This window comes from Zymoseptoria tritici, chromosome 4 (assembly GCF_000219625.1).
Source record: "Zymoseptoria tritici IPO323 chromosome 4, whole genome shotgun sequence".
NCBI classification, from domain to species: domain Eukaryota; kingdom Fungi; phylum Ascomycota; class Dothideomycetes; order Mycosphaerellales; family Mycosphaerellaceae; genus Zymoseptoria; species Zymoseptoria tritici.
Genome location: NC_018215.1, coordinates 164,975 through 189,946, shown reverse-complemented (window position 1 = coordinate 189,946; position 24,972 = coordinate 164,975). Strand labels below are relative to the sequence as shown.

The window sequence follows — 24,972 nt, the reverse complement described above, 5'->3', positions numbered from 1 at the left end:
CTTCTCATCTTCCACTCTTCTCTCTTCCGTCAACACAAACCTCCAACAAGCATATCACATCTCGACCACTACCCATCACCCATCAACACCATCTTCAACAAGCATCAACATCGATCAACATGAAGTTCACCACGACCTTCACCCTCCTCACGGCTACCATTGCCAGCGCCACGACCGTTAGCTACGACCCCGGCTACGACAAGGCCAACAATCCCATGACCGGAGTGGCCTGTAGCGACGGCAACAACGGTCTCATCACCAGATACGGCTACCAGACCTATGGCTCCATCCCACGCTTCGTGAGTCACACGATCCCTCCACCTTCCTCTCTCTCACACACACACACACACACACTGACAAACCCTCCCTCACAGCCCTACATCGGCGGCTCCTCCGACATCGCCGGCTACAACAGCGATCAATGCGGCCAGTGCTACAGCGTCTCCTATAACGGCGGCCAACCCATCTACATCCTCGCGATCGACCACACGCTTGAGGGACTGAACATCTCGGAGGAAGCGATGAATGCTTTGACGGGCGGACAGGCGGAGGCGGTGGGCAGGGTGGATGCTCAGGTGACCAAGGTTGGAGTGGATATGTGTGGCTTGGCTCCGAGGAAGAGGGCTGTGGAGTTCCTTGCTTGAAGTGGTGAAGGAGGTGTCTGCAAGAGGAGCGGGATTTGCTGCGTACTTTTCGTGTTCTGAGAATGGAGTAGTGACAATGAGACTGACTTTTGCGCGTTTGCACCACACGCTCTCTCCGCTGATCTCCAGAGCTGGAGTTCTTGCTAAGAATTGTGACGAAAAGCGCTGTTCCCTTCCCATGGTACACGGCAGACCTGAACTATTGTCACCCATCTCACTCAGCTGTTCTGCCATTGAGCCGTCTCTGCTCTGAACCAGAGTTGCAGATGGTCTTGGCGTGGTTCTTCAATATGGCAGCCTGGTGGTCCTGTATAAAGTACATCCAAGGGACTTCGCCTTGACGGAACCAGCTCTCTCGCACTTACCTCTCTCACAAGCGAAATCCAGCGACTGATACCTCATCCTCCTTCCACCGCCTCAACCATGGACAACAACATCTGGACAGACGAGAGCATAGCAGGTGCAAACCTCCTCGCAAAGCGATACATGAAGACAGGCACCACACTCCTCGGCATCCTCACCCCGCTAATCGTATTCACCATCCTCACGAAGTCCAAGCCGCATCCCACACGACGCTACTACCATCAACCTCTCTACATCACCAACGCGATTCCTCTGGTTTGGAATCTGTCACCTGACATCATGCACATCCTGGTTCATACCGGTCTGAAATTCGGCAGATTTGCAGTGGTCCCGCGAATCCTCCCGAATACATGTGGTGGCTGAAGCGTGACCGCACGGGATATGATGGTATCGTCGCAGGCTATCGTCTGTCGAGGGGAGCATGTCTCGATATGACCGGTGCTAGACGAGGCTCAGATGAGCCCTGTCAACCTGTCCAGGAAAGAAGGATTATGTAATCGAAGATGGGGCCGTTCCCTCCCGCCTCTCGTACCGTGTACGAGACAAAAAATCCAGGGCCCATGTCACTCGTACAACATACGAGATTTCCATCTGCGAGAAACGGATTGGACAATGGCTACAGACACGACGAACAACCTGGACAGCCAAACTCCGCCTATGCATGAACTATCATCGACCATGTTAGTACGCAGCGGGATAAGTAGTCTCTGCCCGGCTCCGGTAAGCATTGCAGCAGCTTCATTCCTTTCCTCATTCGCGTCTCGCTATTTCTCGCATTTCTATACAAGACATCAAGGCTGTTCTGTCTATTGACAGAGCTCCCGCTCCGACCCCCATCATGGAGAACGAGCGTCTGAAAGCAGGAGACGCTGTCAAATTGAACGCTGCCAACCCAGATGCCGCCATACCAGACGCTGCCAACCCAGACGCCGCCGACTCTACCACCTTTGATCTCAAGTCCAAATACGCCGAGGAAGCCAACAAACGGCTCCACGGCGGTGGTCTGGCACAGTACCTCGACCTTCGCCACAGCGAAGTGCACGCAGCTCTCCTCGACGACCCGTGGATTCCAGAGGGCGAGCCGATCAATCAAGTCGTGGGCGAAGGAGAGAGCACCAAAGTCTGCATTCTTGGCGCAGGCATTGGTGGTATCTCATTCGCCGTGGCCTTGATCAAGCAAGGTTGGAAGGCGGAAGATCTGGTGCTCGTTGACTCGGCGGGCGGTTTTGGTATGTGCTCTGTTATCTTCCGGAGCGATGGAGACTTGCTGACAATACGACAGGTGGGACGTGGTGGTGGAACCGTATGTCCTCATCCACCTCATTGTCATGAGCACCGACTACTGACTCAACATGCGTCAGGCTACCCCGGTCTCACGTGCGACGTTGAAAGCTACATCTACATGCCCTTGCTGGAAGAAATGGACTACATGCCCACTCGCAAATACGCAAGCGGCGAGGAGATACGTCTCTATCTCGAGACAATCGTCGACAGATACAGCCTGCGACCACGAGGCTTGTTTCAGTCTACGATCAAAGACTTGCGCTGGAATGGGACCTCGAATCAATGGGATGTTTCTTTACACCAGAAGCCCAAGGGTGGAGACGTCAAGCTTCTGAACTTCTGCTCGGATTTCGTGATCGTGGCTCATGGGAACTTGAATGAAGCAAAGATGCCAAAGAAGGAGGGAAGTGAGCTGTATCGTGGCGACATGTTTCACACCGCGAGATGGAGGTATGACTTCACCGGAGGAAGTCCCGAAGATCCTAAATTGGAAAGGTTGAAAGGCAAGAAAGTGGGCGTCATCGGAACAGGAGCCTCCGGCGTCCAGGTCGTTCCGCAAGTCGCCGAGTGGGCCTCTGACCTATACGTCTTCCAGCGTACACCTGCATCAGTCGATGTACGAGGCAACTACGACACCGATCCAGACACCTGGAAGACCTCCATCGCCACGAAACCTGGCTGGCAATTCGAGCGGAATCTCAACTTTGTCGCTTTCCTCAACAACAACACCCAGAAACCCTCTCCGAATCTCGTCAACGACTCATGGACTCGCTTCCCGTCTTTCTCCTCCCTTCTCGGCGGGCCGGACCACAATGTCGATCCCGCAACTGGCATCGCCGACTACATTGCCAAACTGTACGCTCTGGACCGTCCACGCTCGGAGCGAGTGAGGCAGAGAGTGATGGAGGAGGTGCACGATCCGGCAACAGCCCGGAAGCTGCAAGCCTGGTACCCAGGCTGGTGCAAGCGGCCCTGTTTCCACGACGAGTATCTGCCGACTTTCAACCGGGACAACGTGACGCTGGTGGATACTAATGGGCAAGGCATCGAGCGGATGACAGACCGGGGCATTGTCGCGAACGGCCAGACCTACCAGCTGGATGTAGTCATCTGGTCGACGGGATTTCTGGCTCCGGCTAGCGGAACTCAGGTCAAAGCTGGCGTTCAAATCGCCGGCCGAGACGGATTAACGCTCGATGGAAACTTTGAGACTGAAATGGTGACCTTGCATGGTTTGATGACCAGAGGCTTTCCGAATCTCTTCTGGTCGGGTGGGCGACAGGCGGGAGGTGAGTGATGTCGAACATCGAGCGTCTGAGAATCAAGATCTATGCATAACTGACACTTCGCGCAGCTGCTGCCAATGCTACTTTCCTCCTCACCCAACAGGCCACTCATGTCGCCCACATCATCACGGAAGCTAGTCGAAAGGTCGTTTCGAGCAGACCGGTCGTCGAGCCCACCGAAGCAGCTGGAGAAGCCTGGTAAGCGACAGAAACCATGATCCTCACCCGTCCTCGCAGCTACAGTAATTAATGTATATCGTCACAGGGTCAAGAAGATTGTCTCCTACACCCACCTCGGCGCCGCGGCTGCCGACTGCGGGCCCAGCTACCTCAACAAAGAGGGAGAGATCAATTTGCTTCCGATGGAAGAGAGAATGAAGCTGAGGAGAGGAGCGGCGTATATGAAGGGTATCGCGGCGTACGTGGAGGAGCTGCGGATGTGGAGGGAGAGAGGTGTTCTGGAGGGTTTGGAGGTGAATGATGGGGTGCGGAAGTGATGAGGATGATTGTCTCGATCGGTTCGATCTCCTTGTCGACCTCAGGCCAGTCTTGTCCGATCAGCATGCGGACGCGATCACGTTGTACAGGTGAAATGTTGCGCTCATGATCTCCTCTTCCATTCATCCCAGCGTGTTTATCGTGCGTGCGCTCGCATATACGTACGTCGGTCTTCGGGACATCATTCACCCGAGGAGCCCGGCCAGATTAGGAAGGTCGCCATCGATCCTTCATCGTTGCATATCTGGACGCTGGCCGCAGATATATCCATCGTCAGAGGAAGAAGACATCAGTATACTCTTCGACATCCCACGGGCAACCTCTGCCCAACACTAAACCTGTGACCGGATTTCAGAGAAAATGCCCGACTTCGACGTCGCCGCAATCCGCAAGCAATTCCCCGCCCTCGACAAGAAACAAATCTACTTTGACAATGCCGGCGGAAGCCAGATTCTAGGCTCCGTCGCCGACTCGTGAGATCCTCCTTCCCACTTTCCACGAATCGCCACACCGCTAACAGCATCCAGCATCGCCACCTACCTCACCACCACCAACGTCCAACTCGGCGCCAGCTACCCCATCTCCCAAGCCTCCACGCACGCCTCCTCAGCCGCCCACTCCGCCGTCGCCAAATATCTCCACACCACTCCCGACAACATCGTGCTCGGCCCATCCACGACCCAACTCTTCCGGAATTTATCCCAAGCTCTGTTCGACTACCTCGACGCCGATAGCGAAGTCATCCTTTCTCAACTCGACCATGAAGCGAATATCTCCGCTTGGCTGCAGATTGCGAAATGGAAGGGTTGTACGGTGAAGTGGTGGAAAGGCGAGTCCGTCGGTGGTAATGCGAGTAACCCGCAGCATACGACCGAGTCGTTGAGGAAGTTGATGAGTTCGAAGACGAAGTTTGTGGCCTGTACGCATGTTAGTAATGTGCTCGGGACTATTCACGATGTCAAAGCACTGGCGGAGGTGGTGCATGAAGTGCCCGGAGCGATGTTCTGCGTGGATGGCGTGGCGTTCGCTCCGCATCGAGAGGTGAATGTCGAAGATCTGAGAGTCGACTTTTATGCTTTCAGCTGGTACAAGGTTTACGGACCGCATATCGCAACTCTCTACGGTTCAGCTGCGGCGAGGAAGAATTTGACCTCTCTTGGACATTACTTCCATGGCACGGAGACGCTTACGAATCAGCTTGGGCTGGCTGCTGCGTCGTATGAACTGGCTGCTTCCATCCCCACCGTCACAGGCTGGCTGGCGCAACAATCTTGGGAGCAGATTGCGAGGCATGAAGAGGATATTCAAAAGGTTCTGATTGATTACTTGCTTTCGAAGCCGGATCTGTTCACGATTTATGGTGAGCCGACTGCTGACAGGAAGAAGAGAGTCCCTGTTGTGACGTTTGGGATCAAGGGCTTCAACAATGAAGATGTGGTGAAGAAGGTGGAGGAGAAAAGTCACATTGGATGTCGATGGGGAGCATTCTATTCGGACCGCTGTGTGGAGGAAGTGTTGGGTATCAAGGACGCTGGCGGTGTGCTGAGAGTGAGCATGGTGTTTTACAACACTGGTGAGTTGGTCTTCACTTTGAGTCACGAGACTCCGCTGACAAGTTCACAGTGGAGGAAGTGAAGCAATTTGTGGAAGTGCTTGATGGCATCGTTTCGTCGTAGTTTATGCCGGAAGGGACTAAAGCCAGAAACACATAGAGACCGTGACATATCTGTGCCCGCGGCCCAAAGAAAAAAGGCTGTCCCATGCGTATGTATAGCTCCATCGCGCTTTAAGCAAACCTGCGAGCCAACGTTGCAAACAAACGTGATCGTTGTGCGCAGCATTGTGCATCATGAGATTCACGCGAGTAGCACGGCTAATGCTCCGCTACCGTCTCGCTCGCTTCGTGATCGGCATCGCATGTTTTCACATGCTGTCACATGCTGTTCGTTGCTTCGTCGTCTCCATTCCACTCTGATAAGATTCTGTGGTCCTTCGTGAACCTTCGGAAAACATCGTGACCTTTCGTAAGCGTTCGTAATCGTGTGGTCCTTGTGATTTCTCGTTCGTCGACGAGAGAGAGGGCATATGTGTTTGCGTCTCGCTCAACCGAAGGTCGGAAACACCGTTCCCTTCTTGCCCTTGACGCCAATACCACGGAAACGCTGACCCTTCGTGTACGCCTCGACCTCCTGCTGTGTCGGACGAGTTGCCGGGCCCTGGCCACCTCGAATCGGGTCCTGATTGAGCCGTCTCTCCAGTCTGAAGCGGTGACGTTGACGCAAGGAACCCGGCGGATCCAATCTCTCCATCGAGACGACATCGTAGAGACCGTCATAACGGAAGCCGTGCTGTGGTGCCCACTGGCTGTGACAATTGTGGGACCGTAGGAGCCGCACCGGAAGGCCGGAAGAGACGCTCTCGATCATGTGCTTGGTGTAGTCGGTCGGTTCGCCGGTCTTGGAATCCGTGCCGCAGTAGAGAAGCCAGTCCCCGTGATCTTCGTCGGCGTAATCTTGTCCTCCAGAGAGGATGCAGGAATACGCACCATGGCCTGTCGCGCCGCAGATGCCTCCCTGAGTTACGCCGTGTGCACCATCGCGGAAGGTCGTCAGCTGCGTGGGCCACCATTGGCCATTGAGCAGTTTTCCATTGCCGTGATACCGAGCGCTGACGGTCGGCCACTTGGGGTCAATACTGTCAGCATTGCGGTCTGCTCCCGCTGCTCCTCCTTTGGCGATAATGCCGCGAAGGAGGTCAGTCTCGAAGATTTGACGGGACCATTTGTTATATAGCTCTTCAGCGTCGGCGCGAATATCGAAGGGGTAATCCACGCCGTTGGAGTAACGTACATCGAAAAGTTGCGGTAGACCGTCTTCGTTGTGAAGCATCATGTTGTTGCGCAGGAGCTTGCCGTGGACTTTCTGGAAGACGAGTCCGTGAAGGCATCTACGGACGGCGTTGAAATCGGCATCGTTGGTGTTTCCGGATTTGCATCTTGCGATTTTGTCCTTCAGACTCTTCATCATTGTATCCGCTCCAGACTCGTCCGAGTTCCGGCTGTTTTCCCGCTTCAGGGCCTTGTACCAGTCCGGAGGCTGGCGCTGTCCATCTGCGCTGCCAGACGACATTGGAGAGACTGGAGAAGCAGACGAGATGCTCAGACGCGAGCGCTTGGGTATTCTTCCTACCGGCTCGGTTGCTGGACGCTTTGAGCTGTTGGCGATGCTCTGCGGTCGTTGTGTTCGTGTTGGAAGAGATTGCTCCCCCATAGCTGTACCCTTGTCGCCCCGCAAGGAGCCAGCAACTGACAAGGAACGCTTATTATTTCCTTCTTCCGTAGTCTCTACCGGTGGTCCGGCGACCTTCTGCTGCTCTTTCTCCCGTCTCGCCTTCTCGCGCTCCTGGAGGGCCCTACGATTCTTCTCGGCTTCAGCTTCCAACACCGCGGCCTGTTCTCCCAGCTTCTTCTTGTGCAGTGCGGCAGCGTTGGCCTGGCTAGTGGCCTTGGTCTGCTGCCACATTGCGTTCTCGTCGCCAGCGTGTGGTTGCCGAGTTGGAGTTCGCTTCGCTGCCTCAGCGGCTTCTCTCTCTAGCCGCTCTTTTTTTGTCCGCTCAATTCTAAGCCGGTGCTTCTCCGCATTCTCCTTGTCGCGAATCATCTGAGAGTTGGTTTGCTGGTGCGACGGGAATCCAGGGTGGCGGTCTCGCTCCTGCTTGACGGGATCATTAGCAGCTTCCTTATTTGGGCAGGAGACGTTCAAACGAACTTGCTTTCCTCGCCCTGCGGCAAGACGCGACTTCACACTACGGTCATTGTCGAGACGCTCTTTCTCGGATTGGGCCTTGACTGACTGGTCATGCTCCAATCGCTCTTGTCGGAGTAGCCCCTCCGCTCCATCATCTCGCTGGGCTTCGCGTACGACAGAGAGAGATGTCTGCCCAGACGGCTGACGTTCCGGAGGCCGTCTACCGTCAACAGCTATAACACTGTCGTTGCGGGGCAAGCTTGCGGCATTGACTCGCTGTGGTGGTGCAGCAGCCGCGGCGGTGCCGTGGATGTCGTCGTGAGCTTTCTGTAAGGCCCACGCTTTTTCCTCCGGCGTGAGCGCGGTCTTTGAAATCTCAGCACCCATCTTGAATACCTCCTACTTGCGCACCGATATGGTGCGGATAGGTATGAAGAGAAGAGCGCGGTGTGTGTGTCAATGATGAAGTGATAGTGTTGGGTTCGATGCGACGTTGAGGTGCCTCCTTTCGTATTGATGAGAATGGCAATGCCGCCGTCGGGCTTGTTCGCCGCCGACTCGCCGCGGCGATGGTGGAGTAAGGTATTGTGAGGTATTGGAAGGTATTGTGACGTTGTTTGTGTCGAAGCGGCGAAGTTGTTGTTGTTTGTTGTCTCAAAAGGAAGTGGCGGAAAGAAGCCTAGCGCGCTAGAGTGAAGCACTCCTTCCAAGGGTCAAATCGTGATGGCAACAGCAGGGACGCATCAGTGCATGCGGTCCTTCGTTCTGCGGTCTCACTGTGAATGTTGTGATTTCGTCTCAACTCTGCAATGCTGCGAGTGACCTACGAAAGATAAGAGTCAGCCAGAGCCCGTGCTATTGCCCAATGAAAGCTAAAGCAACCTCACTTGCTTCGTTCCTTGTGCAAGTGTGCAACAGTAAGCCGGCCAAACTCAAGACGTGGAAGTGAATGAGCTCCATGGAGTCAATTGGTGCAGTGTGCTCGGCAGAACGTACCAGCGTAGGGACTCCAACGCGAACGCGTTGTCGCCGAGAAAAGTCAAGACGGATGTCGAGGCTGTCACTCGCATTCACGAGGCGTACTCGATTGTCGAAGATGTTATCGTCCTTTCGAAGTCGAGTGTCTTAAGACGACATCTTCCGTTCGAATATCGTGTTTTGCTTTCGGTCGTCTTTTATAAGCGAACGAGTGAATGTGATCGTCGTCGATAGGGGATCCTACGACAAGAAAGGGCAAGGTAACAACTAATCGCTCCGATGTTAGACGACCGTACACAACAGTATAGCTTGCGATGTACTTACTTTTATTTAGCTACGGCAAGTAAAACCTAGTAGCTTGTTCCACTTCCTAGATAGGATTCCCGTAACAGTCGCATCTAATTCTTAGTCGCCTCTTTAGCTACGACAAGGAACATCCACATCGTCCGATCGTAGTCTTGTCGCCACGCTCTTCTATGTGTACCGATATGTCCACGGACAATTTAAATTTTCATGTATTTTGATAGCTATCGTATTTAGGGGTTCGACTCTGGCTCGGAGCAGTTGGCGAGGTAAGTAGAATTGATCAGACTATGTGCATTGGCGACGATGCAGAGGTTGGAGACGAAGTGCAAATTCGAATTTATGTAACAAGTGGGAGGAAGGGTGGAGGGTCCGCTGGAGGACGAAAACAAATATTTATTCCCCCCACTGGGCTTGGTAGCGTGTCCACGCCTTGCCGTACTTGGCTTAGTACATGCACAGTGACATGTATTGATATATCAATATTTTAGCACAAAAGTATACCTTTGTGAATGCACAGAATATCGAAGACGCACAAAAACAGTCTCCCCATCGGCGGGGTTTGGACGGCGAATCGCTCGCGACTGCTCGTCTAGCAGCACTCTCTTGGGTCCCACGGGCACGGCTCGCAGCCCCCAGGGGAGGCCTTGCCGCCAATGTTGGCACGAGCTTCCGGAACGGCGGCGCCGAGGGCCATGGTGGCGAAGAGAGCGACCAGAGCCATGAGTTGGGTGTTGGTGTAGAATTGCATGGTGGCGGTGATGTTGTGTAGTGGAGATGGTGTGGCTGTATTCGGCGATGTGGAAAGTGTTGGTGATGGTGTAGATGTGCTGCGGATGGAGTAAGAGCAAATGGGGATGTGGAGGAAGAAAGAGAGCAAGAGAGGACAGACGACGGGTGTGCTTATAAGTTGAGCAATTGCACCTCCGGTACCCGTCAGCAGCGGTGAGAAGGCGGATCCGGAAGACGATGGGCTCCGGCAGAGATGCGATGAACGACAAGGTGTTTGAGTAAGTTGACAGGCTTGTCGCTGACGCCGAGCACCCGGTTGTCATTTTCCCACTTGCCATTCGCCTTCTCGCGCCGGTCAGGCGGTCAAGATACAGCCTGCATCCTGGTATATGCGGAGAGTTTTCGATTTATCAGAGCTGTCAGCAGCGGGGAAGAGGCGCAGCGAAAACATGATGAAGTTTGGCAGGGATAAACTGGGTGCAGAATTGGGACCATTGGCCTCGCGGGCGGCATTTCATTGTTACCGCTGCTACGGCAGAGGTTACCACGGCGGCCAGAATGGACAATCGAACGAAGCCAAGAACACATTGTGTGATGTTAGTGAGAAGGGAGTGTCGGTGTCGAGACTTCAATTTGATCGTCGTCCAAGCTGAAGTCAGATTGGGCCCACAGTTGTGTAGAGATGGACTCTGACTGGCAGGTCACGAGCCTGTGTTCGACACCCGTTTTGCTTCCACGACTTCAAGAATCCATTGCACGGCTTGATCTCTGCCCTGACTCTTCGCCAGAGCGTCGACATGCAATGCTCCTGCCGCATCCTTCCGCTGCCAATCAAGCCCTGCCTGCTCGCATGCCTCTTCGAGTTTCTTTCCTTCCTCGGCTGGTACAACCTCGTCCTTCTCCGCGATCATGAGAAGCACTTTGGGTGCCTTTGAAGCTTTGCCTGGCGAAGTGAAGTGTTTTCCGATCGTCGCTAGTGCCTGCCTACTGTCCCAGTGGTTCCAGAGGAACGGATGCAAGTGTCGATAAGGCAGCCATTTCTGCGGGTAGAGAGTCAAAAGCATTGACTCGATACTTGTGAACGGGGTTTCGAGGAGCAATCCCAGAATGGTAGGCATTGAGGCAGTGCTGTGAGCCTCGGTCAAATATGTTGCAGTAGCTGTTGTCGCAACGCCAGCGCCGAGCGATTGTCCCCAGAGTATGAGTTCCAATTCGCATTCATCATCGAACTTCAGATGGCTCGGGATCCAGCGCAGCAGGGCTTGGGCATCCCGTTCAATGCCCTTCTGCGAAGCACGGCCTGACGACTTCCAATAGCCTCTCGGTGACAGAGCGACCATTGTCAACTTCACTCCCGCACCGGCGGTGTCGGCCTGTTGCCGGATGGCCTTCAAGAATCTCGACATGAGCGGCAGACGTGGCGGCAGAGACCCACCATTTCCATGGAAGTGCACAATCACAATGTGTCTCGATTTTCTCCTCGCGACCGCAGCCGGTCCTTGAACTGCCGGAGGAATCTCACCGACACAGATAGACAACTTGGTACCATCGAGCGACCGAATCTTCCCATGCCGCCACTCGACCGGTTTGCACAGGTTCGTGTAGTCCGCCATCTCCTCACTGCGGGTGAAAGGTGGCATGTACGGCATATAGATGATCTTGTTCTGGCCGATGACCGTCATGAAGGCTTTGTAGGTCCATAGTGCCACCAGTAAGCCAGTGAAGACGACCGGAGGAACGAGATATGACGGTAGAGTATCAGCCAAGAGTGATGATACACGGCCGGAGTCGTCTCGATGTCTGCTCGTGGAGTGGAAGTTTGCTCTTCTTGGATGAGGAGTTCGAAGCCATCGGAAGTCACTGGCGGACCATCTCAGCCTGGCGAAAGATGCATGTGCTCGCCTCGATGAGACGCTTCGACATAGGTACATCTCACGTCCATTTTGCGATGAAATTTGTGTCTTGTCGTCGCGACAGTTGAATGCTGATCTTGACCGAAATTGATGACGATGTGGAGGGGACTTTTCAATGAACTGAACTTTGACAATCTTTTGGGTCTGACTCAACTTCAACTTTGGACATTCACAACATCCACCATGGCTACCCCAGAGCGCGCACCGCCATATTTGGCCGCCGTCGACCTGGCTGTATACACTGGCCTTGCACAGATCGAAAATGCAAAGGAAGTGGCCTACGCTGGCGGCCTCGCGACAACTGTCACTCCCGCGAACATCGAAACCGCATTCCAACTGCTAAAGGACACCGTCGGCCGATATGCCGTCCACTTGGAGGTGTCCGGTCTGGACTCACAGCAGGATGTCATCGATCTTCTGGACGCCGGCGCCGCCAAAGTCTTCGTAGCTGGCCAGCAGGCTGCTACTCTGAAGAACGTCCCGAACCTCGATCTCAATCGCATTGTTTACCATCCGACCGCCTCTTCCGGCGACGAGGCCAACGCTTTGGAAGGAACAAGCTTCGGACTCTTCCTCCAGAATGTTGGCAGCGTGCATGCAGTCAGCCTCATTTTGAAAGAGCTTGGAAAGGACCGGCCGCCGGTCTACGTTTCAAAGGCAGACATGTCCGAGCAAGACGCATTGGAGCTGTGCCAGCAAGATGCCATCCCAATCATACCTGCTCAGCAACTTACAGTGGATGCGGAGGCGTCTGAAGGCGACATTCGCATTGCTCCTTTGCTGTTGGCACGTGCGAAGAGCGACCGACCGGATGGACTCTTCACAACATTGGTCACGGACGAGCGAGGCATTGCTTTGGGACTGGTCTACAGCAATGAGGAGAGTGTTGCAGAGAGTTTGCGATCAGGAAGAGGAGTATACCACAGCAGGAAGAGAGGATTGTGGAGAAAGGGCGACACGAGTGGAGACTGGCAAGAGCTTGTGCGAGTCGAGGCTGACTGTGACGAGGACTGCTTGAGCTTCGTCGTACGGCAGCAAGGTGTTGGATTCTGCCATTTGCAGACCGCGACATGTTTTGGATCATACCGAGGATTGTCGAAATTGCAAAAGACACTGCAAAGTCGGAAGAGGTCAGCACCGGAGGGATCATACACGGCACGTCTCTTCAACGACCCGAAGATGGTCCATGCGAAGATCATGGAAGAGGCGGCAGAGCTCTGCGAGGCACAGTCGAAGGAGGATATCGCGGCGGAGGCTGCTGATGTGCTGTACTTCACCCTCACGAAGGCAATTGCAGCCGGCGTCACATTGGAGGACATCGAGCGAAATCTGGATGCCAAGAGCGTCAAGGTGAAGAGACGGAAGGGCGATGCGAAGGGACCATACGCTGAGAAGTTCGGCGTGAATGGCACCACCAATGGCACAACCAACGGCACAACCAAGGAGATGGTCAAGGAGGCACAATCGACACCAAAATCCAAAGACGATCCTGCTGGACTGAGCAAAGACGGCCGTATCGAGATGCGCAAATACTTCGCCAGCCAGGAGTCACCAGAGACAATTGCTTCAGTGCTGCAACGACCTTCGCAGCGTTCAACCGACAAGATCATGGGCATCGTACAGCCTATAATCAAGGACGTCCGCGAGCGAGGCGACAAGGCATTACTGGAGTATACGCACAAGTTTGAAAAGGCCACCTCTCTCACATCACCCGTCCTCAAAGCACCATTCCGAGCAGAGTTGATGCAGCTTACTCCAGAAACGAAGGAGGCCATTGACATCTCGTATGAGAACATTCGCAAATTTCACGCCGCGCAAAAGGAAGAGAAGCCGCTTTCCGTGGAGACCATGCCTGGCATTGTGTGCTCCCGCTTCGTCCGTCCCATCGAACGTGTAGGCTGCTACGTTCCCGGCGGTACCGCCGTCCTTCCCTCAACTGCAATGATGCTGGGCGTCCCTGCCATGGTTGCCGGCTGCCACAAGATTGTTCTCGCATCACCACCTCGATCAGACGGCTCCATCACTCCTGAGATTGTCTACATTGCTCACAAGATTGGCGCCGAAAGCATCGTCCTCGCCGGTGGTGCTCAAGCCGTGGCTGCCTTGGCCTACGGCACAGAAAACGTCACCAAGGTTGACAAGATCCTTGGACCCGGCAATCAGTTTGTGACTGCCGCAAAGATGATCGTCTCCAATGACACATCCGCCAACGTCAGCATCGATATGCCCGCAGGTCCCTCCGAAGTGATGGTCATTGCAGACAGCACCTCCGTTCCCTCCTTCGTCGCATCCGATCTTCTTTCGCAGGCCGAACACGGCGTTGACTCTCAAGTTATCCTCATTGCCGTCGGTCTCTCTGAATCTCATCTCCAAGCCATCGACGACGAAATCCATAACCAGGCGATGGCTCTTCCTCGTGTCGACATTGTCCGCGGCGCCATCTCCCACAGCTCTACCCTCGTTGTGCCCACCATCGAAGAGGCCATGCGTCTATCGAACGACTACGCGCCTGAGCATCTAATCTTGCAGGTCGACTCGCCTGCCACGGTACGTGACAAATTTGTCTTCAACGCTGGCTCAGTGTTCTGTGGGCCGTGGACGCCAGAGAGTGTAGGCGACTACTCTGCCGGTGTCAACCACAGTCTACCGACATACGGCTACGCGAAGCAGTACTCCGGTGTGAACTTGTCGAGCTACGTCAAGCACATTACGTCCTCCGAGTTGACGGAGCAGGGATTGAAGAATGTTGGGACCGCGGTCATGAGGTTAGCGAGCGTTGAGGAGTTGCACGCTCACGAGCGGGCGGTCAGGATTCGGCTGGATTGGTTGGAGCAGCAAGGGAGGTGATGTCGGAGTCGATGTAAGGGAGTGACAGAACTTGCAATCGAGGGAGGATGATGTTGATGTGTTGTCTAATTGACTTAGCATTCATGTACACGTTATCCGTATACATTCAGACCTCTTCTGGTCCTGGTGCGGTACCCCTCGAGTCTTTCGATCCTTCGTGGCGCTGTTCTCGCGAGGCACTCGATTGTCCTGGGTGCAGTCTTCGCCGCCGCGGAGTGCGCCAAGAAAACTGGTGTTTGTTCAAACACCCGTACGGGTTTTTAACCTGCCTCTTCGGAAGCTTCGGGCATACCAAGACTGATTGCCATGCAGACTCGCATGGAAGTTTGCGAAGCAGCGAAAACATGCGCTGCCCCACATGCAAACACTGCAACGCAGCTCAGGAAATCTCTTTCATATAAAAATGCTGCGATTGGCACGAAGAGTCCTGTTCCCCTCACCCAACCTGTGCACAGACTACACGATGCTTCCCGAGGACGCCTCCACGGTGCAGACCACCCCTATCAACCCAATTTCAACCGATCCGGAGACCGACAACAATGACAAGACTCCTCCACGGTCTCATCCGAGCCGGTCAACCTACTCCGGCACCCTTCTCTTCAACCTCGCCGCCTTCCTCCTGCCGGCGCTCTACTCCACGCTCGCGAAGCTATGGGTCGCCAACATTGACTCATCCATGGTTGTCACTACGGACGTCTACACCTACATTGGCGTCATCACTGAAGTCCTCAACGAAGGTCTGCCGCGCGCAGCGTGGAACATCATCGGCGACAAGTCGAATCGTACACTCTCGGATCGGCATGGTCTGTCATACACCTTGATTCTGGTCCAGAGTGTGTTGGGATGCATCATGTCCATTGCCCTCGTCGCTGCAGCGCAACAATTTGCAACCGCTTTTGTTCCGGGGGAAGTTCGAGAAGCGTCTGTCACTTATGTCAAGATTTCTGCTTTCTCGGCTCTTTCGTCTGCGATCGAGACGGCTGTGGCTTCTGCTACGAGAGCGCTGGATCAGCCTGACGTGCCACTCATCATCAGCTCGGTCAAGTTCGCTGTCAACATCATCTTGGACATGATCGTGATCTCAAAATTCCATGTTCCGGGCATCACTCCAACTGTCAACATTCAAGCCGCAACGCAGCTGGCATGCGGTCTCGTCGCTTCTTTCGCTGGTCTGGCCTACTTCATCTGTACGACAAAGCGTAAACTGCGAACTGGCAACCAATCTGCAACTCAGTCAGTCCTACCCTCATTCAAGGCACTCCTCATCCTCGCCCGTCCAGGCTTCTCAACCTTCGCCGAGTCCGCCATACGGAACGCCCTTTACCTCTGGCTCGTCAGTGGCGTAGTCGCTCTCGGCTCAACCTACGCCACAGCATGGGGCGTCTTCAACACCATCCGCTGGGGTCTAGTCATGGTTCCCGTGCAAGCTCTCGAAGCGACGTCTCTCGTCTTCGTCGCTCATGCGTGGGGATCTTGGCGAGCCGTCAACTCCACTTCAAACCGTCCTCGCGTCACGAGGAACGACCTCCTCAAAATCGTCCGTCCAGCACTGACGTCCTCTGCCATTGCGTTGGCGGCGGAGGTACCGATATGCCTCTTCCTCTCCTTCTACGCCGCCCGCCGATTCGCCCTCTTCATCTCCGCTGACGATGAAGTAGCTGCTATCACGGAACATATGTGGAAGACCATCGACTGGTGCTACATCTGCTACGCGATATCCACGCAGCTGGCGACGATATTGCTGGCGACTAGACCGCGCTGGTATTTGTATCAGTCGTTGGCGAGTAATCTGTTGTGGGTCTTGCCTTGGGCGGTAGTGGCGACGAGGAAAGATTTGGATGAGGGAAGTGCGTGGAAGTGGCATTCGATTATCTTTGGGGGAAGTGTGGTGTTCAGTTTGGGGTGTGTTTTGGTTGTGCTGGGTGGCTGGGCGGTGGTGTTAATGAAGGGGAGGATGAGGTTGGCGCCGGTTGTGGTGCAGAATCGGGCTTGAGGACATGGTGTTGAGTCCGTGAGAGTTCCTTCGGGGGACACGGAGGTGGATCAACGGACATTTTGCTTGACAAAAACTCGATGCGGTCGGTGGGCGGAGGCTTCCCAATCGTGGACAGCATCTTGACGTCTTGGAGACCCAAACCTGTGACTGGCCTCCAATAATCAGTGCTGTCCGCACCAGATAGAAGGTACCTACGGCTTCGAGCTTTCGACGAGGTCCGTTCTTCGTGCTCGACACATCATCCGACTCGCTTACGAGCTCCATCTCAACGTCTCCTCGGATTTGAGCGTTCGTGCTCAGACAGCTCCGCTTGTTGAGGCGATATCAGCCCCGCCTCTGCCCAAACATATCGCAACGTCGCGCTCATCCGAAGACCCTGCAGAGGCGTAGAGATGCTGTACGTACAAATGAGGAGGTGGCCGTGTTTGTCACGTGTCGATCATGCCCCGATGAGGAAGTCCCACAGCCGATGCAGGGCTCGATCTGCCATTGCTTGAATGCTAGATAGAGTTTGGTCGCTGGCCGCCTCCTACGTACGCCGCTCAAGGTATGGATCCACCCGGTTTCTGGCTATGGAACGGGCGTGCCGCCGTGCCACCTCGCCGTCTGGACGAATCCGGTCGGCCTGCAAGGCAGTGTGTGGCCATGGGGTATAGCACGGCACCGAGTGAGTTGCCACATCAGCAGCATTGCGGAACCTTCCTGTCATCATGGTCGGAACCCATGCTTGCACAAGTTACACATTGTCGATGACACGCTGACATTCGACCGACCCTGGTGTTGTCGTGCTGTGTGAGAGGCTGCCGGCAGACGGTGAGGGGGCCAGCGCATACACGACACGTTGGCGCGCTAGCGGCCACACAACTGCACGGTGGCGACGGGCATATACCAGAGGATTCTACATGGCGGACTGCTCGCGACGGACGTCAAGACGAATCATGGGGCGATCTTAGAGCTCTCGTAATATAAGCTAGATTAGCGGTCCGATTACTAGTGCTCGTAAACTCGGCTAGAAGCCTATTAGAACACTTAAGTATAGTCGCCCTTCTAAGCTAGATCCGGATGCGGTTTCTTTAGTACCCCCGGTGCCCGCGCCTACGACTAGCTCTAATATAACCCCGGTTAGTAGCCGCTAAGGACAGACTTCGAGCTCCTACTTTAATAACATCCTCTATATTAAAGAAGATAGGTGCCCTATTCTAGTGCCGGTTTATAATACCGAGGTTCTAGTAAATGCCGCGGTAGTTCCTAAGAAGGCGAACCTAGTAGTCGGTAGTATCTTAAAACTATATAATAAGAACTACCGAGTACTAAAAGGGCGAGTTATCGTAGACTAGTCTACAGCTAAGATTAAGACCCTAAAGTCTTATACCGCGGATATAGTTCGTTCTTAGTCTATACTACCTACTAATAGCTAAACGATCTAAGGAACGAACTCGCTATTATCTGTTCGCTTCTCGGAACCGCCGGTAGAGTCTATCGAGCGAGATTCTTAGCGCTAGCTAGTTACTAAAGACTATATAGAAGACGTAGACTCGGATACCGAAGTTAGGCTAGTACCCTCTAAAGGAGCTAGCTAAGAAGAGAAGGACCCCTCCTAAAACTTAGCGAGTAGACAACTATATCCGCGATAGGTTAGATAGTAACGAAGTACTAGTTAAGCGGATATAGAAGGCTCCGGTATCCCTTCTATTTAGCGAGCTTCTTAGACTCTCTAAGTTAATATCGTAGAAGCTCTTCGGTCGTATATAAAATACTCCGGTATTAACGGCCGAACAGACTGCACCTTCACGCGGTGGCCGTCGTAAGTACCTTCCTTGGAAGGGAAACTAAGACAGTCTGGAAGAAACCTCCTCGAAAACCTCTCGAATCCGCCCGAAATCCTTCTCGAAATCCGCCTCGAAACGAATCCGCCCGAAATCCTTCTCGAAATCCGCCTCGAAACACGAGCTACAACAGAACAACAGCACGATTCGAACGAATAGCCCTCTACGCTACGAAAGAAGAAAGAAGTAGTCCACTCTGCCCTATACGCGCACCTCCTCGAAATCCGAATCGAAATCGTATGTCCCTTCTCTAGAGACTTCGTCGCCCTCGAAAGGAAGCATACATGCACTTCAAAGAGCTGGAACTCGGTGGAATCTACAACTCTGCGATCAACCTGCGTTGTCGTAGATAGAACTGCTACTACGATACCACAAAGGCATATTGAGGACAAGAGAAGATAGCGAGTTGGACAGCTGCATCTCTTTCGAATTCGCAGCGTGTGTGCGAAGCGGAAGGATCCGCTGAAAATTCTGCAAAAGCTTGGCGCGAAAATTCTGCAGCCTTGGGCTGCAGACAACGACACTCGTTTGATTTCCTTTGTCTTGCGCTGTTTTGCTGTTTTGAAGTCCTTCGGCAGATTCTGCTTGCAGGTCCTGCCTTAGGCACGGGGTTTCCCCTAAGGTTAAAGAATACCGAAAAATCTAATTGTAACTAGATCTACTGCTTTGCCTTTATAGCAAAGCCGTCCTACATAGTCTTGGACTCCGAAAGGACGTAAATGGAACAAACAAACAAACAAACAAAACAAACAAACAAACAATACTCCGGTATTTATAGATAAGCTAAGAGGTAGGCCGGTAGGTCTACTACTATCCGATAACGTAGTAAAACTAAACTCCGTTTAAGGGGATAATAAGGTCGAAGAGATACTAAGGGATAGCTTTACCGTAGAAGTCCGCTCCGGTATACTACAATTTATAATAATAGCGTTTCGAGCCGACCTTATAGAAGAAGGTATAATACTTCTTTCCGACCTATACGAGGATCTAGCTAAAGCCCGGTTTATATTTAATAACTACGATTATATAACTATACCGTCGCTAAGAGTCTCGGCTATAATTAGCAATTTTAATTATAAAGAGCCTGCCGCGGTAATTAATAAAGGCTCCGAGTCTTATATTATGTCTACTATAGTAGCTCGCCGTACCGGCGTCCCGATCGGTATAGGAATTAAAGTCTTAATAAAGACGGCTTCTAGTATTCTACCTTTCCTTAGCTATCTACTAGTATACGGGTATCGGTTTACGGTATTACGGTTTACGTTCCCTTCTTAGTTATAGACTCGGATATACCGACTCTTCTTAGGCGACCGTAGTATCGTCGGGTCCGCCTAACTTTAACTAACTACGATAATAGATCTTAGTAGGGTACGATTACGGCTATAAACGGTCGTATAATTAATTTTATTAGAGTTTAACTATACGGTCTAACGTACCGAGTCCTTATACCTACTAGCGCTTCGGGAAAAGCCGAGTTAAGCTACTAACTACCTCCTCGCTACTTAGTAGTCCGTTAGAGGTCCTACTTCGAGCGATCTAGTACCTATTTCCGGAAGAATTAAGTATAAAAAGGACTTCGAGTCGAGAATCCGTATTTAGTAGACGAGGTCGAAATAAAGCGGGCTATCCCGAAAGTTTAGCCGCTCCTAAAAATCTTAGCGCCTCGGGTTACCCCTAGGGTTAGGCCGGGGAAACTTTAGAAGAAAACTCGGCGAATTTACTTATCCCCGAAACTAGCTAATATCGCGATGTTTAACCTTACCTTACATCGACGCTAAGCCCTAGCTCCCTTCTATTCGAACTTAATAATATCGATAATAAATATAATAAGCTACTCGAGCTCGCGGCTACCGCTTACTACCTCCGCTACTACGAAGAAAGAAAGAGATTACTATACGGGGGGAGGAATTTATAGTTTTCCGAATTTTCTGTCGACTACTATATACTATATAAGAGGAAAGCGGACAAAGTTAAGCTAGTAGAAGCTTTAGTTTATAATACGAAGAGCGTTACTAATAAGGTAGGGAATTAGAAAGAAGCTAGCCTTAAGTTCGAAGTATCTTTACCGTAGTCGGATCGCTAGTAGGATAATAAATATCTAATTTAGAAGTTCTCCGAGCTTAAGAGGGGGACGAGATTAATACCGGAGAGAGTTAAGATACTAAACATTAGGATAGATCTTTTTAATAAAGAGCGTAAGCTTTTTATAGAATGCCTATATAATAGGGAGGCTACACTTTCCTTCGATTTCTCTAAATACGGCCGCCTTAAACCCTCGGTCGTACCGCTATAACGAATACGAACTATGCCTTATATTCTCTAGCAATTAAAGGACTTCTATATTACTTATAGCCTTCGAGATATAGTATCTAAGATAATTAAGAAGCGACTAGATCGCGGAACCCTCGAACCCTACTATAGAGTATATAAGAATCCTTAGTTCTTAGTTAGTAAAAAGGATCTTAACGAGAAAGGACAAAAGTAGTACCGGCTTATTAATACGGCAATAGAAATTAACCGAGTTACTCTTAAAGACGTATATATGCCCCCGGACACTAATAGATTTTCTATAGACTTTATAGGTCTTTAAGTTATAACACTAATTAACCTTTTCTCTAGCTACGACTAAATCCTACTAGACGAACAAGACCGAGACTTAACTAGATTTAATACGCCGATCGGCTACTTCCGCTAGACTAGCATTCTAATAGGAGCTACGAACTCGGTAGTATAGTTTTAGCGAATTATATACCGAGTTCTTAAGGATTATATATTCTACGCGGCTCGACCGTATCTAGATAATATTAGTATTAAAGGCCCTCGGTCTCGGTATAATAATAAAGAGGCTAAACCTAGTATTCGTCGATTCGTACTCGAGTATATTTAGAACCTTAACGGGGTTCTTACGGACATAGAAAGAGTAGGGCTAACTATTAATCTAAGTAAGACATTCTAGTTCTCGACTAGTATAAACATTATTAGCTACGTCTACGACTCGGCTAGTCGCTACCCGGACACCGCTAAGGTTATTAAGATTACCGAGTAGGGACTACCTATAGATACTACTAAAGCCCGCTTATTTATTAGAGTTATAGTATATTTCCGAATCTAGATTCCGGACTTCGCTATTCTGTCTCGCCCTATCTACGTAGTAGCTAAGCTAGGTAGTATCTTCGTCTAGACGCCGCTCGAACAGTATACGATAGATTAGCTTAAGGAGGTACTTATTACGGCACCGGCCCTTATTATAATCGATTACGTTAACGGAGGGGCTATAATCGTAGTAGTAGATATATCTAGTCTTAGCTAGGGAGTAGTACTAATATAGGTAGTAAAGGGCAACGATCGCCGTAAGTATCCGGTTCGATTTAAAAGTAGTTTATAGACTAAGGAAGAAGCTAAATACGATGCTAGCAAACGAGAGTGTCGTAGTATACTCTACGCTCTTAAGAAGCTTAAAGTATATATGTTCGGTGTTTACTTCGTACTAGAAGTAGATACGAATACGCTAGTTTATTAACTTAATATACCGGCGAACGACCTTCCGACTTTAGTTACGGCTTAATAGATTACTTAGATTCGGCTCTTCGACTTTATAGTTAAGTATGTACCTAGCCGAAAGTATAGCGCCGCTAATAGCCTTTTACGGAAACCTTAGACTCCGTCTAATACCGTAGATAAGGAACATAATATAGACCCGGATAATATAATTAACCGTAACTTCTTTTAGGTATAGGTGCATACCGGCAATATTAATATTAAGGACATTATAGAAGGTAAGCTATCCGAATTCTACTAGAAGATTATATACTACCTAGCTATACTTTTACGACCGCCCTCGGTAGATCTAACGGAGTTCTATACCCTTAAGAAGAAGTTAAGGCGGTATCTTATTCGCGATAGGATTCTATACCGCTAAAAGCGTATTAATGCGCTACTAGCTCGAGTAATCGATAATAAGAATAAGCGTAAGACTATACTTTTGCACTACTATAATTTCCCGGATACCGGTTACCGCGGTCGCGAAGTAGTATTCTATAAGCTCTCTAGTAGGTACTTCTAGAAGGGTATATATAAGGACGTATCGCGATATATTAAGGGGTGCCCGTAGTACAACCTACGTAGTACGGGTAACTACGCGAATGCTCTACTATATATACCTAATCCGGAGCCTAGTACGATCTAGGCGATTAATACTATAAATATCGACTTAACTATAAGTATTATTATAGTAAGGGAGCTAGTTAGCGGCTTCCCGGAGGCGCGTATTATAAACAAAAGTAACCTTATTAGCACTAACGGTATTAGCTCTACTATAATTGCTAGCTTTATATACGAGATGCTCTTTTATAGGTATAGTGTTATAAAATTAATCCGGCTTAATAGTAGCCGTAAGAACTTCGGTAAGGTGCTTACTCTACTCGTATAAATAGACGTACGACTTAGTCGCGTATCGCCCTATTACCCTTAAGGAAATAGAATAGTAGAGCGAGGGTACCCGAATATACTCGATGTTCTTACTAAGTATACGAACGGAACTATAAAAGGATAGCGCCGGTATTTCTATACCGCGCTATAGGCTAATCGATCTACTATTTAAAGAAATACCGGCTATATATCTTCTAAACTCTAGTATTCCTTTAATATTATCCTTCCGGTAGAGCTTAAGTTTTAGACTTAGAATACTACGGCTTAGAACAACATTCGTACGGAAGAAGATCTTATCGCCCTACGTACCGAGTAGATCCTTATAAGGGAAACAGATATTAAGGAAGCCCGCCTTCGTAGCCTACGGCTTCGAGAGCTTACTAAGGAATACTAGGATAATACCTATAATACCGACGATATACTAATCCCTCTTAGTACTACTATTCTTATACGCCGCGGAGAAAGAAAGGTAACTACGGAAAAGCTATCGTTCCGGTAGAAGGGGCTATATCGTATAAACTTATACCTAGAAGCTACGTCGACGTATAAGATTAAGGAGTTTACTAGTACCGTACTTACTACGACCTTTCTATACCGAATGCTCCGCCCTATACCTAAGTAGGATTCTATATATATACTACTACCGGAGGTCGGATCTACTATACCTCTAGAGGACGAGCTTAAAGAAGGGCATAATCTAAGTAACGAAGACGATAGTCTACTACCGTCCCCGTAGGTATCGTATAATAGCCTTTAGGGGGGGTGGGGGGGGGGGGAAGAGTATACGGCGTTATTTGCTCGACCTCGTTATTTATATCTATACTAAGTGCACTAATATAGATCGCCTAAAGTAGTAAAGTAAGATCTTTCGCCTATAGTATCGCCGTCCCCGCCGCTAATTATCTACTACTAGCACTACTAAATATAGGAATAAAGTTTAAGGGGCGCCTATACTACTACCCTTACCCGACTATAATAAATGCCGGCTTAAATAACATCTATAACATTATAGCCTAAGATAGGGCGTACCTCCGTATAAGAAGTTAATTAGCCGATTAGTCGCTATCCTACCGACCTACTAATACTACTAAATATAGGACTAAGGCGTAGAAGCCTCTACGCCGGGATATATTTAAATTTAAGAAAGGCGCCTATTCTCTATACTAAGCTCGCGATACCGGTATCCGTACTACCTTTACTTAAGCTACCTCCGAGCTAGACTCCGAGGAGCCTTCTTCTTCCGGCTACTTAGACTTAGACTACCCGGTAATACTAACTAATTTAGTACCGACGGTGCCGAATTCCTAGATTCCTATAATAGCCTATACTACTATATCGCGTATTCCGATATCTTTAAACCTCTTCTATACGTAGCGGAAGCTTATACCTTCTCTACCTTCGCCGGATACTAGTATGTTAAGGTATAAGGATAGGTTATATACCTCCTCGACGGCTATTACTAAGTTATTATAATTAGGCTCTTCGCTAGCTAGCGCCTAGTAGTAAACCTTATAGAATGTCTCGAATTCGTCGTAAGTTAAGACAATACCGGTATTAGTCTATATTCGTATCCGATTAGCGCGCTAGTAATAAGCCTACTCTCTACTACCGTAAATACTTACGTTAAAGAACTCCTAAAGCCGTCCGTCGTATATAGTAGTAAACTCGCACTACTAATACTAGGTAGCACCGCGCGCTTCTTCCTACTCCGAGAGGCCGGGAGGCGGTCCGGTCTACGCCTATAGGTTCTCGACCGAGTAGAGTAGTTTAATAAGCGGAATTATCGCTACTAGAACACTACTATTAACTGCGATGCGTAGTAAAGAAGAAGAAGAGAAAGAACAGTAAGTAGTAAAGCTTTTTAGGGGCTTAGCTACGCTTCCGGAATAATTATAAGTAGTTTCTAATAATTAGAAGCGATTTGCCTCTAATAGAAGGTTTATAAACATCTAGAATTTACTAACAACTATCGCTACGACTAGTATTGTTATATCGCGGCTACTACCGCCGTCCCCGCTACCCCGCCCCGGTATTACTCCGGGCTACCCCTAGGGGTAATTAAGGGAAAATAGCCGTATTAAGGTAGTAACTAATACCGGCGCGATTATCTAGAAATAGCGAACTATTA

The 24,972-nt window shown here is 50.7% G+C and overlaps 7 protein-coding genes across 7 annotated transcripts; 5 read left to right on the top strand and 2 right to left on the bottom strand.

The window, feature by feature from the left end:
- Positions 1 to 119: 119 nt before the first annotated feature.
- Positions 120 to 644, top strand: MYCGRDRAFT_39947 (uncharacterized protein; the record flags this gene model as incomplete). Its single annotated transcript, XM_003853543.1, has 2 exons — positions 120 to 299; positions 375 to 644. The coding sequence occupies 2 exons, from the start codon at positions 120 to 122 to the stop codon at positions 642 to 644; spliced, it is 450 nt and encodes a 149-aa protein (XP_003853591.1).
- Positions 645 to 1,845: 1,201 nt separating this feature from the next.
- On the top strand, positions 1,846 to 4,074 carry MYCGRDRAFT_40311 (uncharacterized protein; the record flags this gene model as incomplete). Its single annotated transcript, XM_003853544.1, has 5 exons — positions 1,846 to 2,236; positions 2,290 to 2,310; positions 2,369 to 3,580; positions 3,646 to 3,775; positions 3,843 to 4,074. 5 exons carry the CDS (start codon positions 1,846 to 1,848, stop codon positions 4,072 to 4,074), a joined length of 1,986 nt encoding a protein of 661 aa, XP_003853592.1.
- Positions 4,075 to 4,385: 311 nt separating this feature from the next.
- Positions 4,386 to 5,751, top strand: MYCGRDRAFT_99777 (uncharacterized protein; the record flags this gene model as incomplete). The annotated part of the gene is made up of 3 exons (XM_003853545.1): positions 4,386 to 4,548; positions 4,603 to 5,648; positions 5,699 to 5,751. The coding sequence occupies 3 exons, from the start codon at positions 4,436 to 4,438 to the stop codon at positions 5,749 to 5,751; spliced, it is 1,212 nt and encodes a 403-aa protein (XP_003853593.1).
- Positions 5,752 to 6,177: 426 nt separating this feature from the next.
- On the bottom strand, positions 6,178 to 8,208 carry MYCGRDRAFT_92250 (uncharacterized protein; the record flags this gene model as incomplete). The annotated part of the gene is made up of 1 exon (XM_003852756.1): positions 6,178 to 8,208. The coding sequence occupies one exon, from the start codon at positions 8,206 to 8,208 to the stop codon at positions 6,178 to 6,180; it is 2,031 nt and encodes a 676-aa protein (XP_003852804.1).
- A 2,327-nt stretch (positions 8,209 to 10,535) lies between these two features.
- MYCGRDRAFT_108925 (uncharacterized protein) lies at positions 10,536 to 11,798 on the bottom strand (the record flags this gene model as incomplete). Its single annotated transcript, XM_003852755.1, has 1 exon — positions 10,536 to 11,798. The coding sequence occupies one exon, from the start codon at positions 11,763 to 11,765 to the stop codon at positions 10,536 to 10,538; it is 1,230 nt and encodes a 409-aa protein (XP_003852803.1).
- Positions 11,799 to 11,917: 119 nt separating this feature from the next.
- Positions 11,918 to 14,708, top strand: MYCGRDRAFT_70608 (uncharacterized protein; the record flags this gene model as incomplete). The annotated part of the gene is made up of 1 exon (XM_003853546.1): positions 11,918 to 14,708. The coding sequence occupies one exon, from the start codon at positions 11,931 to 11,933 to the stop codon at positions 14,592 to 14,594; it is 2,664 nt and encodes an 887-aa protein (XP_003853594.1).
- Positions 14,709 to 15,057: 349 nt separating this feature from the next.
- Positions 15,058 to 16,587, top strand: MYCGRDRAFT_70606 (uncharacterized protein; the record flags this gene model as incomplete). The annotated part of the gene is made up of 1 exon (XM_003853547.1): positions 15,058 to 16,587. One exon carries the CDS (start codon positions 15,058 to 15,060, stop codon positions 16,585 to 16,587), a length of 1,530 nt encoding a protein of 509 aa, XP_003853595.1.
- Between the last annotated feature and the right edge of the window lie 8,385 nt (positions 16,588 to 24,972).